At 44.4% G+C, this 15,595-nt stretch overlaps 1 protein-coding gene across 6 annotated transcripts in view; it reads left to right on the top strand.

Annotated features, from left to right (window-relative positions):
- Window positions 1–15,595, top strand: part of LOC134352285 (protein spire homolog 1-like) — a 210,149-nt gene that overhangs the window by 143,206 nt on the left and 51,348 nt on the right. For 4 of the 6 annotated variants that reach the window (XM_063059585.1, XM_063059601.1, XM_063059577.1 and 1 more), the window contains 3 exons: window positions 3,568–3,697; window positions 9,522–9,563; window positions 12,894–13,057. In XM_063059585.1, the coding sequence (XP_062915655.1) occupies window positions 3,568–3,697; window positions 9,522–9,563; window positions 12,894–13,057 (336 nt within the window). The remainder of the gene's footprint in view (window positions 1–3,567; window positions 3,698–9,521; window positions 9,564–12,893; window positions 13,058–15,595) is intronic. The other 2 variants (XM_063059609.1, XM_063059593.1) reach the window with 1 other exon arrangement.

Raw genomic sequence — 15,595 nt, 5'->3', positions numbered from 1 at the left:
AGCAGACTCAATGAGCCAGATGGCCTAATTCTGCTCCTATGTCTTATGGTCTTATGGTCGAAATAGGATCAATGGACAGCAAGCTGTGCAAGTACTGATATAAATAAAGAACAGTAAATAATGATAGCATGAAATAACTAGATAAAGAGTCCTTAAAGTGACACCATTGGTTGTGGGAACACCAGAAATAGAATAAGTATAGTTAGCCCCTTTTGTTCAAGAGTCTGATGGCTGAGGGGTAGTAACTGTTCTTGAACCTGGTGAGGTGAGTCCTGAGGCACCTGTATCTTCTACCTGATGGCAGCAGTGAGAAAAAAGCAAGGCCTGGGTGGTGAGGAACTTTGGTGATGGATGCTGCTTTTCTACAGCAATGTTTCATGTAGATGTGCTCAATGGTTAGAAGGGTTTTACCTGTGATGTACTGGACTGAATTTACTACCTTTTGTAGGATTTTCCACTCAAAATCATTGGTGGTCCCATACTAGGCTGTAATGCATCCAGTCAGTGCACTTTCCACCACATATCTATAGAAGTTTGCCAAGGTTTTTGATGATGTGCCAAATCTCCGCAGACTCCTGAGGAAGTAGAGGTGCTGTCGTACTTGCTACGCAATTATATTTATATGATGGGTCCAGGATAGGTCATCTGAGATAGAGACACCCAGGAATTTAAAGTTACTGACCCTCTCCACCTCTGATCCTCCGATGACTACTGGCTCACAGACCTCCGGATTCCCTCTCCTGAAGTCTACAAGCAATTTGTTGGTCTTATTGACATTGAGTGAGAGGTTATTGTTATTACATCACTCGGCCAAGTTTTCAATCTCCCTTCTATATGCTGAATCATTACCCCCTTTGATTCAGTCCTTAGCAGTGGTGTCATCAGCAAACTTGTACATGGTGTTGGAGCTGTACTTAGCCACACAATCACAGGTGTAAAGTGAGTAGAGCAGGGGGCTAAGTACACATCCCTGCAGTGCTCCTGTGCTGATGGAGATTGTGGAGGAGATGGTTTTGCCAATCCAAATTGACTGGGGTCTACAAGTGAGGAAATTCAGGATCCAATTGCACAAAGGTGGTATTGAGGCCCAGGTCTTGGAGTTCAGTGATTAGTTTTGGGGTGATGATGGTGTTAAATGATGAGTTGTAATTGATCACGAGCAACCTGATGTATGCATCTTTGCTGTCCAAATGTTCCAGAGTGCAGAATCAATGAGATGGCATCTGCTGTAGACCTGTAGCTACGGTAGGCGAATTGGAACGGATCCAGGTTGCCACTAGGACAGGAGCTAATACGTTTCAACACCAGCCTCTCAAAAGATTTCATCATTGTGGATGTAAGTGGCACAGGGTGATAGCCATTTATACAGTCTACCACGCTCTTCTAGGATTGAAGCCTGCTTGAAGTGGATGGGTACCACACATTGCCAGAGCGAGAGGTTGAGGATATTCGTGAACAGACCAACCAGTTGATCAGCACAGATGTTCAGTACTTGGCCAGGTACTCCGTCCAGATTGGATGCTTTCCTTGGACTCACTTGAAGGCAGCTTGCACATCATCTTCAGATATTGAGGCAAAAGGATCATCGGGAGACATTGGGGTGCACAATGGTTCCTCCCTGTTCTGGTGATCAAAGCAAGCTTAGAAGTTATTGAGCTCATCTGGAAGCGAAGCTCTGCTGTCCGTATGTCGTAAGGTTTAATTTTGTAAGAGGGTGTGGCATTCAAACCCTGCCACAGCTGTCGAACATCCCTCATTGATTCCAAACTAGTCTGGAATCTCCACTTTGCTCGTGAGATAGCGTTACGGAGATCACACCTGCACCCCTTGTAGCATTCCTGATCTCTAAACTTGAATACCTCTGATCTGGTTCTCAGAAAATTCCGGTTCTCATTGTTCATCCATGGCTCCCTGAGGGATTTTGTGAGGGCAGACTCATCCACAGCTGTTTTAATGAAGTCTGTAATGACCCTGGTATAGTCATTCAGATCCTCAAGTGAGATTGTGAACACGACCCAGCCCACTGACACAAGGCAATCCTATAACTGTTCATCTGCCTCCTGCAACCACCTCTTGGTTGTCTTGTCTCTGGACCCTTGCTGTTTGGGCCCTGTCTGTGTGCAGGTAGTAAGAGTACGGCCAAATGATCCAACTTGCAAAAATGCAGTCTTGGAATGGAACAATTGGTATTTCTTATAATAGTGTAGCAATGCTGTAGTGTTGGGATCTCTGATGCAACAGGTTACGTGCTGGTGATAACTGGGCAGGATTTTCTTCAAACAGGCTTGGTTAAGTTGAATATTGAATTGAATTTAGTTAAATCTTACATCTGTCCCACTACATGAGGGAGTAAAAATCCTTGTGTTATGACTTTGTTGCAATGTACAGACATGGGAATTTATAAGTCTAACGGTATGTAGAAAGAAGCTGTTTCATAGCCTTTTGATCCTGGCTTTAATGCTGTGGTACCGTTTGCCAGACTGAAGCAGCTGAACCAGTTCGTGGTTGGGGTGACTGGTGCCCCAATGATCTCCCAGGCCGCCTTTACACACCTGCTGCTGTAGATGTTCTCAATGGAGGGAAGTTCACATCCACAGATGCACTGGGCTGTCCATACCACTCTCTGCAATGCCCAGTGATCGAGGTTGGTGTAGTTCCCATACCAGGTGGTGATACGGCCAGTCAGGGTGCTCTCAGTGGTGTCCCTGTAGAAGATCTTGAGGATTTGGGGGCTCATGCTGAACTTCTTCAGTCGCCTGAGGTGGAAGAGATGCTGTTGTGCTTTTTTTGCCGCACAGCTGATGTGTACAGTCCAGGTGAGATCTTCAGTGATGTGTATACCAAGGAACTTGAAACTATTCCTATTACGTGCTTACAGATTACCTCATGCAGTTTTGCAGGTGCTTGCTTATAATTGGCCACTGGTAGTATGTAAACCACAATCAAGATCACGGCTGAGAACTCCCGAGGCAAACAGAATGGTCTACAATTGTTAGTTGTTCTAAGTCAGGGGAACAAGAAGTTGACGTAGTCTCCATTTCCATTCACCAACTAGAATTGACTGAAAAACACACACTGCCACCCTTTTCCTTACCAGAGTTTGTGGTTCGATCCATTCTGAAAATCGTGAAACCTTCCGGTCATATCACTGCATCTGGTGTAGCTGCAATTAACCAGGTTTCCGATGCAGCTAACAATGAGATCTACTTCTTCTGCCTCTGATACAGCAGTCTTGCTCTGAGATTGTCAGTCTTATTTTCCAGTGACTGCACAAAGGCTGAGGAAGGGTGAAGAATGATAGACCACCCAGGTAGAATATGAGGTGCTGTTCTTCCGGTTTGCCTTGGGCCTCACTGGCAGTGGGGAGGGCAGAGAGCTGACTCTGGGGTGTTGAAGTGTCTTGCACTCTGGGGCATTGCAGACAGAGCAGAAGAGCCCTGCAAGATGGTCACCCAGGCTATGCTTGGACTCGATAAGTGGCAATTACTAGAGGGTATTGGCTTAAGGTGAGAAGGGAGTTTTAAGGGAGATGTGCAAGTTTTAATATGATATGTCTTTTGGAAAAAGGCATCTGCCCGAAAACTGAAACCAACCCCACCTCGTCCACGGAGCCTTCACGAGAGAATATTGGAGGAAATCAAGTCTGAACGGAAACTACGGCCTGTGTCACCGGATGAGATTCGACGCAATCGTATTGGTGAGTCTGCTGAGCTTGGATCTTCATTGGGATAAAAGTGTTTATGCATTTGCTTCTCTTTATTTGCTTCCTATGTTGCAGCTGTACACAATGTTGTTAAGGCCATGGTTGGAGTACTGTGTGCTAAGGCCATGGTTGGAGTACTGTGTGCAGTTTTGGTTGGCCCTTTACAGGAAGAAAGTGGAGGATTAGGAGAGAGTGCAGAAGAGGTTTAGCTGGGTGCTGCATGGATTTGAGGGTTATAAGCAGATGTTGGGCAAACTTGGATTGTTGGCTCTGGAGCAACGGAGGCTGAGGGGAGACCTAATAAAAGCATATAAAACTATGAATGGCACAGAAAAAGTAGACAAACTTTTTCCCAAGGTGGGAATGTCAAATGCTAGAGGGCTTAAGTTTAAGATGAGAGGGGAAAAGTTTAAAGGAGGTTTTCAAAACAGGTTTTCGTAGACGGTGCCTGGAATGCACTACCAGAGGTGGTGATGGAACCAGATACCATAGCAGCAGTTGAGGGGCATTTAGACAGAGCATGAACAGACAGGGATTAATTTAGATTAGCATCTGGATCAGCACAGCTATGGTGGGCTGAAGGGCCTGTGCAAGGCTGTACTGTCCTATGCTATGCTTGCTAAGCAGTCACTGCGATCAACATCAGAGTGAGTGACCGTGTGCATATCCATTTAAAAGGCAGCAGTTCTTCACGTCAAATGAAAATTTGAAGAAAAACTGTTGATTCTACAAATCTAAAATAAAAAACAAAATTCAAGAAGCAGCCAGTATGTCAGACGGCATCTTAAACACCTTTTCACTTTCCACAGAGGCCTGCTGAGTGTTACCAGCATTTTTCATTCTTTATAGATAGAAAGATAGATAGATCTACTTTATTGATCCCGAGGGAAATTGGGTTTCGTTACAGCCACACCAACCAAGAATAGAGCATAAATATAGCAATACAAAAACCACAAACAATCAAACAACAAAATGCAAACTATGCCAGATGGAAAATAAGTCCAGGACCAGTCTATTGGCTCAGGGTGTCTGACCCTCCACGGGAGGAGCTACAATGTCAGTTGTAATTAATTTTCATGAATGATCAGAGAGCAAGTGCCAGGGCAGGAGAACAATAATGAACATGCTTTTCAAGCTTAGTTTGAGAAATCCTATTGGTTGTCTGCTTACTGTTTTAATCTGAGACTTTAAACAATTGGTGTATAATTAAAGATAGGAACAAGTTCATCACCCATTGGTCAAGTCCAGAGTAATTCTCCTGGTACTGGCTCTACTTTAACAGCAAGCCATATCCACTGGGAACAGGTGGAATGACAGGAAAACAATGAAGGGGCAGTAATTAAGCCTAGAATTTATTTTGCCACACAAGACACCTTTGTCATTAAATTCAGTTAGATGTGTGCTGTGTATGACAATGTAGAATTGCTAATGTTGTTCTGCCGTCCGTGTGTGTGGTGAGATACAGATGGGCATATGGGTACAAAGTTCATTAGCACAAATGTAATGTCAGTCTTCGTGCGCCAAGTGAGGCCAATTTTGGTATAACATATGGGGAATCAGCAGATAAAGGTTGTTACTACTGAGGAGCCCACATATGCAAACCTTGCAATAATTTAGCCTCCCCAACACAGAGCACAAGTTTAGAATGACTCTTGAGTCGTGGTGCGATTTCAGACCCTTGTCTTTAAATAGTTTGTTTCATACACAGAACAAGCTAAAGCACTTTTACTTTTGAGTACATTTGCTAAATGTTGCATTTGCAGCAGAGGCAACGGAATGAGCAGCAAGTTAAAACATAGGGTTGGGCAGATTCTTTTGCAAGGATATGCCCTATTTTGTCTTGGTATGTGTGTGTTTATGAGGCTACCCTCACTGCCCCATGGTTAATAAGTGGGGGTGAGCCACAACTCTGAACCACTGCAGTTGGTCTGAAGGAATTGCCATTACAGAAAGATTTCCAGGGTTTAGACTGTGAGCCAACACAGGAGCACCCAATATATCCCCACATCCAGACTGAAAAAGGGTTTGGTCTTCCCAGGTACACTGCATTTTTGCAGCTTCATTGAGCAGGAAGTGAAAACCAGGAGCACTCACATTTATTCTTTCTGTAGTATTCGCGGGAGACGTAATATTCATCTGAGTTAGTACTCTTTACAGTCTCCAAACAACATGCTGCTTTCAACAGGTATTTCTCCCACAGGCCTGCACAGGATGTGAGTACGGATGGTCACTCACAAGGTGCAGTTCACAACTGACTCTGCACTCATCTGGGACAAACTGACTTTAACCTGCAGGAGTGCACTGGGATTTCTTGCTATTTGGTTAGGTCTTGTCCTTTGGGGAGGAGTGTACGTGTGTGTGTGTGTGTGCGCGCGCGCATGGATAAGGGATAGGTTGTCATTGACAACAGAGTTCCTGTTGTCTGGCTAAAGACAGGAGAGGTATGCATTCCCAAGGCCCAATGGGTCACACCGGAGAGTTGTTGTAACTTTTCATGCAAGCCAAGTATTTTGCAACACTTGAGCAGTAATGCGATTTTCAGGTAGCATCAGTCCTGTGACCCACAATATATCCCACCTATTGCCAAGAGAGAGGGGCCACATCGTGTGGGTAACTAAGTGATAACAATCTGAGTCAAAACGTTAAAAAGTTGTTGCTTTTCTGAGTGTTAGAAGTTTCCCTGTAAAGATCCATGTACTGGAATTTAATACCCCTTGAGTATAAACACAAGAAATTCTGCAGATGCTGGAAATCCAAAGCAACACACACAAAATGCTGGAGGAGCTCAGCAGGTCCTGCAGCATCTGTGGAAATGAACAGTCGATGTTTCGGGCCAAGACCTTTCTTCAGTATTGTGTGCAGTTTTGATGTCATCTGAAGAAGGAATTTGGAATTGATTTATTTTTGTCACATGTACCAAGATACAGTGAAAAACCTGTCTTGCGTACTGTTCCTTACACAGTGAAGTACAACAAGGAAAATCAGTAACAGAATGCAAAATGAAGTGCAACGGTTACAGAGGGAGTGCAGTGCAGGATTATAATGAGGCAGATTATGAGATCAAGAGTCTATCATACTAGGGGACCAGAGTGGTTCCTGGCATGGGTGGCCTGTCTTATGAACAAAGATTTGGGTCAATCCGGCTTAAATTCACCAGAGTTTGAGTGACAAGAGGGAATTTCATACAGTTTTGTACATTCCTAACATGACTGTTCAGATAGGATGTAAGAAGGATGTTCCTGTGGTGGGGGACTTCAAAAGCAGGTGGGTTCTGAAGTTAAAGGGTAAGTCATATTGGATTGAGATGAGGAGAAATTTCTTCTGCAGAGAAAGATAAATTCTCTACCACAGAAAACAGATGAATCCAAATCATTAAATATGTTCAAGGAGATAGATATCATTCTTGGGGTAGTGGAATCAGTGGATCTAGGAAGAAAGCTGGTACATAGTCACGAATCAGTGTGATTAGTCTGCCATTTTGAATGGTCTATTCCTGTTCCTAACTTCTATGAGGAGAGATAGTAATGGGGGGAAATTGGATTGAAAAGGTTATCACTTCCGTTCCCTTAATCTTTCAGCCATGCTAGATTTGCCAAGGATTTAATTGCTGAGTCATTTGGAGGCTCATATTTGATCAAAACCAAATTAGTTGACCGGGAGATTTACCACACTGGCCATGCTGATATCACTGTAGATGGGTGAGCTGGAGGAGAGTACACATAAACAGGGCAAGGATGAAACTGATTTTATTTGAACTGTGTTGAAGACCAAAGCTCATGATCTGGGCTTCAAACTGTTTGCTAGTTGTCAACTCCATTTCTCTCTGTTCTTTGATACTGAACCAAACTTATCAATACCCTGATATCCCATTTGTCCCTGGGTAATGCTGTTAAATCCATGATCCAGATTTTGCCAACATTTCCTTATACATTGAAGTTCAAAGTTCAAAGTAAATGTATTGTCAATGTACATATATGCCACCATATACAATCCTAAGATCCATTTTCTTGTGGGCACACTCGATAAATCCAATAACCATAATAGAGTCAATGAGACGCACCAGCGGGGTGGCAACCAGTGTGCAAAAGACATCAAACTGTACAATTACAAAAAATTAATAGTAAATAAATAGTTAGACAAACAAGCAAACAATAAATATTGAGAACGTAAGATGACGAATCCTTGAAAGTGAGTCTGTAGGTTGTGGGAATGGTTCAGTGATGGAGCAAGTGAAGTTGAGTGAAGCTATCCCCTCTGGTTGAAGAGCTTGATGGTTAAGGGGTAATAACTGTTGCTGAACCTGGTGGTGTAAGTCCCAAAGCACCTGTACTTTCTTCCTGATGGCAGCAGTGAGGAAAGAGCATGAACTGAGTGGTGGGGGTCCCTGATGACAGATGCTGCTTTCCTGTGACAGTGCTCCATGTGGATGTGCTCAATGGTGGGGAGGGCTTTACCCATGATGGACTGGGCCATATCCACTACTTTTTGCAGGAATTTCCATTCAAGGGAATTGGTGTTTCCATACCAGCCTGTGATGCAGTCAGTCAATGTACTCTCCACCACGCATCTATAGAAGTTTGTCAAAGTTTTAGATATCCTGCCGCATCTTCGCAGCCTCCTAAGGAAGAAGAGGCTCTGTCATGCTTTCTTCATTATTGCTGAGCCCAAGACTGGTCCTCTGAAATGTTAACACTGAGGAATCTACAGTTACTGACCCTCTCCGCCTCTGATCCCCTGATGGGGACTAGCTCATGGATTTCCTGAGGTCAGTATCAGTTTCTTGGTCTTGCTGACATCAGAGTGGATGTGAATGCTACTGGATGATGTCATTGAGTTTACCACATTCTTCTTAGGCACTGGTATAACTGAAGCCTGCTTCAAGCAGGTGGCTGCCAAGAGGATAAAGATCTCGGTGGACACTCCAGCCAGTTGATCAGCACAGTTCCTTAGTACTCAGTCAAGTACCCCATCTGGGCTGGATGCTTCCTCTGGGTTCACCCTCCTGAAGGATGCTCTCACATTGGCCTCAGAGACTAAAATCACAAGGTCATTGAGGACTGTGGGAGTTCATGATTTTTCTCCATGTTTTGACAGTCAAAGTGAGCACAGAAAGCTTTGAGCTCATTGTATACGTGAAAATTTAGGATATTCCTGCAAACGTACAGAAATATGGAAGTCCTGAACTCTGAGCAAACTCCAGTGTGGATCTTCTCATGGAGTCTAGTGCAGAAGGGTGAAATTGGAGGGATTCAGGATGAGTCAGGTCGAGGTAACTGTGGAGTGCAATGAAAACCTCTCTTGCAGCAAAGTTGTAGACCTCGCCCACCCAAAATTTGAATTATGTGTAAAGTGTGCAAGACAGTGAAGAGAGAGAGGAAAAAAACTGCAATGACAAGATCTTTGTGTGAAACAAAAGAGACAATCTGAGATAAGCCCAGGGAAGTGGAAGGAGGTGGTCCGTGGTGTTCAATTACTGAGATGGGTTAAGGTTGTGCAGGCCGGTTCAGGAACCTGATGCTTATGGGAAGGCAGCTGCTCCTGAACCTGGTGTTGTGGACTTTATATCCTGTTTCACAGTGGTAGCAAGAAGAGAGCATGACTCATTAGTAGTGATTCTGGATCATAGGTTCTGTGCCATTTACAGTAGGGGATCTGCTGGAGTTAACCTCAGTACTCAGGATCTTCAATATTTCCAAATAAATATGGATTTATGCTCAGTGTACTTGACCTCTGTCTTTTTGTAACAATGAAGTGTTAATGACGACGATGCCCTGTAATTTTACTGTTCTTCCTAACCATCCGATTGTTTTTCTTACAGTAAGGAGACCACTTAGCATATCTCACAGTTTTGACTGGTCAGGTAAAGAAGGCAGCTCCCCTACCTGACGTGTGCATCCTATTGTCACGCCTTGCTTCTGCTTTTGCATCTCTCACTTCATCGTTCCTTTGGCCATTCTCAGCTCCATGGGTTAATTTTGTGCTGTTTGCTGTGTGACTTGCTTGGGTGCAGGGGCTGTGATGGTGTCTCTTCAATATCTGTGATGTCAGGGTGCTTTCAGCTCATGACGCATACTGTAAATAGAGTCAAAAGCAACTAAATGTGGTAAATTGTGGAACAAATGTATTTATTTATTCTGACGTGGGAAGCCGAGCATTTGTTATCCATTCCTCACTGGGTTAGAGAAGGTGATGGCTAAAACCCATGGCAGCCCTTCTTTTGAAGGTGCTTCCTCAGTACCACTGGGGAGAGAGATCCAGGAATTAGGCCCCGTCACGGTAAAGGAATGGCAAATTTCCAAGCTGCAGCTGGTGGAGTTTCCTTGTTTTTCTGGCCACTGTGGGTGTTGGGTGCAGGAGGTGCTGTTGAAGAGGGTCTGCTACCAGGGCAGAGATAAATGCCACCAGAATACCACTGAGGGCCAAGCACAAATCCTCGGGATTCTAACGATATCTATACAAAGTGGGAATATTACTGGAAATTCCTTGAGTGAGTGGGTAAGAGTGGAATTAGAAATTAACCTCTTAGTGGTTCTTTCATTCCAGCCCCATTCCATCCAGTGCAGAGCTCTGTCGCTATATGGGCTTGAAGGCTTTTCCTGATAGAAATCCGCATGTATATTGATTGCATAATTTAAACAGAGAAAGTATTTTTAGCAATCAAAAGCATATGGTTATATAAAGCATATACCTGTATACAGTATAATGCATATAGTCCACACCTGACATGTGACATTATAGTTCATCTGTCTAGTGTATCTTTGATAATGTTTCTGCTCCATTGGATAAGGAGATGTTTAAAGTACAACACTTTATGGGAAGTGTTGGAGCTAGTAAAACTATGATAGGGTGCGTAGAAGATAAGGTCATGATCTTAAGAAGATAAGGTCATGATCTTACACCACAGTGTAGGACAAATAGCAGGGTGCCAGCAAACCAGTTTATTTAACTGCTAGTTTCCATTTCTTGATTGGGAAATGGTGAGGATATTTGCCCTTTTCACAACATCGCATCCTAATGTACTTTGCAGAGAGAATCATGGGATGAAGGTCAGCAAGGAGACCACTGTTATTGATCTTCCATGCTCACGTGAAGTCTGAAGCTATTTCTGATACCTCTGCGCAAACTGCCTATCTAGTCTGTAAGCCCTCTGGTCTGTATAAGCCAGTACTGTTTGTACTGGCCACTATCATTGACTTTTAATGACTTTTAACTCCCACGGGGGTGGGGGGGGGGTTACATACCATTTTAGTCAGTCAACTGTAGTGTCTATATTTATTGTTGAGTTGCTTCATTTTGGTTATTAATGTTGATTTAAAGAAACAGTGGATTTCCAAGATTGTTCTTCTAGCTGCCCCCATGATTTCTGTCTTAGCTCTGGTGCCTTGTTCAAAGGACATGTGGGATTTCTTTTCTACAGCCAGTGCCAATGCACCACTGCCCAGTAGTTGGAAAGGATACACATCAGATAAGGGACTGAGACAGTAATAGGCTATTTGGCAGGTTGTGCCTGCTCTACCATTCAGTGAGATCAAGGCTGATCTTTTACCCCAGTGGCACTTGCACTGACCGCATATCCCTCAGTTTCCTTGGTATTTGGAGGGTGAAGCAACTCCATTTATGTTAATGGTCCAACCAAGTTGGAAACTCAACATATAAAAATTATGCTAAAATGCCTCAGGAATAAATGGTAGACCAATTCTGCTGTTGTCTGGAAGTTGGAACACTTTGCACCTACTTCATATTTTTTTAAAAACTATCACTTGTTATAGATGTTTTTGCGGGTATTTTAATCATTTGCAAGCATTTCAGTGGAATTCTCACCTCAAAACTGGACCAGGCACTTCTGATTATGAGCCTCCTTAGTTCACTGTCATTTATCCAGAGTCAGTGGCATCGGTGATGACATTATCAGCTCCTTTCTGTCCTTCCAACCAAAGTTTGACCTGAAAATTGTGACCTGTGACCTGTAATCTTTGATTTTATTTCACTATTCAATGAGTAAACCTCATGAGCATCCACACTGGAATGTCAATTTCTTGTCTTCACACTCCGGCACAACACTTTACCACACTGCACTCATTGATAAAGATCACACCACCTCTGTTCTGTGGACCTCGGTGCATGATGCTGTAACCACAGGCACTGTAATGATGCTGTACTTTGCAAGGGCTGGGAGCCAGATCATCACAGTGGGGGCAAGAGGAGTATTTGCAGAGTGCCTCGTCCGCTTTCACCCACCTCACTCCCTCCTCCTCCCACATTGCCCCCTCTGAACCCCCCACAACCCTTCTTCACCCTTTCTCTCCTTCTGTCCCCTTCTTAACTTTCCTTACATCCTCTATAATCCAATACTTCTTTCTTCTCACATCTTACTGTTTCATTTACTTCCCTCTTCTCGTCCCCCTCCCCCAGCACCATCCTTGATGAAGTCCGGTTTCTAGCTGGGCTCCTAAAAGCAGGGATGGTGTATTCAGGCAACTAGTTTAATGGTAAACAGTGTGTATAGAATCTTAGAGCAATACTGCATGGATGCAGTGCCTGTGGCCTAATAGTTCATGCCAGCAACGATGCCTGCCTAGCTTGTCGCAATTTCCCACATTTGACCCATATCCTTCCAAGTCTTTCTGTCCATGGACCTATCCAAGTGCTTCTTAAATTATACTATAGGAGCATTTGGGTCCTCTTTCCCCACTCAGTCAAGTTTGAAGCAAATGTTAATGTGGTGAAGTTGATGCATTGCCTGAGCAGTGGCTATGGTGACTTCTTAAAGTGACTGTCTGTAGGTGATGCTTTACTAACACATTGTCAACAGTTGTTTAACAAACTTTGTGTAGTTGAATTGGAATGCGGAGTGCGGTTCGATCCCTGATTAGTGTTGTCACCTTGCCACGTTTGTACATTGAACAGAACCCAAAGTCTCGAATGTGCTGCTCATCCATCATGTGCCAAGCTCACTTTAACAAAAAGTGCTAATAGGGCACAAGAATGGAAAAGGTGCACCTAAGACCTGGCTGAACGCAGCCGGGTTCACACTTCCAGCTTTCTCAGTAATTCACTCAAATCCAAGTCGTTCTGAAACCAGCCAGGTGGCAATTCTAACCTCGATACTTGGGATGTGGCTGCTTCGAGAAGCACAGAAAGACTCCGGCAGACTGGCAGGACCTTTCAGTCACTTCTTCTGTCTTTACAGATGTGGCGACCCCAGAAAAGAGCAGAAAGGACCTGTCACCGCTTGTGGCCAATGGAGCAGTCATGTCTCAAACTACTGAAAGCGACCCTTGTGCCATACGGGTCCAGAGAAAGAAACTGCTGAAGGCACCTACGCTGGCTGAGATAGACAGCTCCGATTCCGAGGTAAAGGGGAATCTGCTGCTGAGCACAACATTTATTCTCTCGTTTATTTTTAAAATATTGCATCTATCTGCATAAGTGTATGCACCTCGTGTCCAAATTTGTAAACCCAAAATGTGTTCCCTTCCTTGTGGTACATCAGTCTGCATTGGGCCTGGGTTGGCAATGCCTGACCTCAAATCGAGCAGATACTGTAACATAGAAACATAGAAAACCTACAGCACAATACAGGCCCTTCGGCCCACAAAGTTGTGCCGAACATGTCCCTACCTTAGAAATTACTAGGCTTACCTAAAGACCTCTATTTTTCTAAGCTCTATGTACCTATCCAAAAGTCTCTTAAAAGACCCTATTATATCTGCCTCCACCACCGTTGCCGGCAGCCTATTCCACACACTCACCACCCTCTGAGTAGAAAATTTACCCCTGACATCTCCTCTGTATCTAATCCCCAGCACCTTAAACCTGTGTCCTCTTGTGGCAATCATTTCAGCCTGGGAAAAAGCCTCTGACTATCCACACGATCAATGCCTCTCATTATCTTGTACACCTCTATCAGGTCACCTCTCATCCTATGTTGCTCCAAGAAGAAAAAGCCGAGTTCACTCAACCTGTTTTCATAAGGCATGCTCCCCAATCCAGGCAACATCCTTGTAAATCTCCTCTGCACCCTTTCTATGGTTTCCACATCCTTCCTGCAGTGGGGTGACCAGAACTGAGCACAGTACTCCAAGTGAGGTCTGACCAGGGTCCTATGTAGCTGCAACATTACCTCTCAGCTCCTAAATTCAATTCCACGATTGATGAAGGTCAATACACCATATCCCTTCTTAACCACAGAGCCAACCTGCGTAGCTGCTTTGAGCATCCTATGGACTCGGACCCCAAGATCCCTCTGATCCTCCACACTGCCAAGAGTCTTACCATTAATGCTATATTCTGCCATTATATTTGACCTACCAAAATGAACCACTTCACACTTATCTGGGTTGAACTCCATCTGCCACTTCTCAGCCCAGTTTTGCATCCTATCGATGTCCCACTGTAACCTCTGACAGCCCTCCACACTATCCACAACACCTCCAACCTTTGTGTCATCAGCAAATTTACTAACCCATCCCTCCACTTCCTCATCCAGGTCATTTATAAAAATCACGAAGAGAAGGGGTCCCAGAACAGATCCCTGAGGCACACCACTGGTGACCGACCTCCATGCAGAATATGACCCGTCTACAGCCATTCTTTGCCTTCTGTGGGCAAGCCAGTTCTGGATCCACAAAGCAATGTCCCCTTGGTTCCTATGCCTCCTTACTTTCTCAATAAGCCTTGCACGGGGTAACGGATCAAATGCCTTGCTGAAATCCATATACACTACATCTACTGCCCTTCCTTCATCAATGTGTTTAGTCACATCCTCAGAAAATTCAATCAGGCTTGTAAGGCACGACCTGCCCTTGACAGAGCCATGCCGACCATGCCTGGCCCATACATACATGGGCACTGGGTTGTTTATGGAGGAAAGAAAGCCACGGTGAGGCCCATCCATCTGAGGGGGGGGAGGCTCTCATTATCCAAAGCACATTACTGCATCTCACGTCCCCCCCACCAGGTTCGAGAGCAGCTGCTTCCATTCAGCTGTTGAATCAACGTGCACAACCCTGACAACTACTTCAGCACTATGACCACTTTCCTCTACAGGGAACTTTTTCTTTGTTCTAGTTGTGTTCTTTCTTGTATAATTTACGTTTTTCTCGTGAATGTTGTCCATCAGATGCTATGTGCCTGCTGCAAGTAAGTTTTTATTGCACCTGTGCATATTACAGTAAGCTCAGCTCTGCGTTTGACTTTATCAGCTGAATGGATTTGCTGTTGTTGATCAATAGGTTCATGTTCACATTAGTTCATTGTCGTGTACACCAGAGTGCAAGGATATTCTGTGCTCAAATGAAGCTCCACAGAGTAAACGGTTTACGCGGTGAGAGTAAATGCAGCAAGAGCGCAAAACGGTAGAATGGTGTTATCCGCAGTCGTGACAGTAACCACACAAAGAAAGTTCCCCACCGCCACCAATAAAGCATGTAGAACACAGAGTACAGCACCGGAACGGGGCCTTCAGCCCTTCAAACTGCATGTCTATCTGCATATAGTCTCTATCACAACACTCCCTGCCCGTTCACGTGCCTTTTAAACATTGCTGTTGTACCTACTTAAACTACCACCTTTGGCCGCAGTCTCCAGACACCCACCACCCTCTGTGTTTAAAATCAAAACCTCAGATTGAGATTCACATTGATTTATCACATGTACCTCGAAGTATAGAGCAAAATGCATCGTTTGCACTAACAACCAAGGCGCCCTAGGATGTGCTGGGGGCAGCCCGCAGGTGTCGCCACAAGTTCAGGCTCCAGCAGAGCATGCCCGCAGTGTTCAGCAGAACAACAGAAGCAATGACAACATTAACAGAACAAAATGAGACAACTGCAAATCAAGCCACTTTCCCACCCATCCCCTCACACTCATAGACAGGCCGTCAGTCCCAGA

The sequence above is a fragment of the Mobula hypostoma genome, chromosome 1 (assembly GCF_963921235.1).
Source record: "Mobula hypostoma chromosome 1, sMobHyp1.1, whole genome shotgun sequence".
NCBI lineage: Eukaryota > Metazoa > Chordata > Chondrichthyes > Myliobatiformes > Myliobatidae > Mobula > Mobula hypostoma.
Note: the sequence above shows the minus strand (reverse complement) of the source record. Positions and strands in the feature narration are given on the sequence as shown.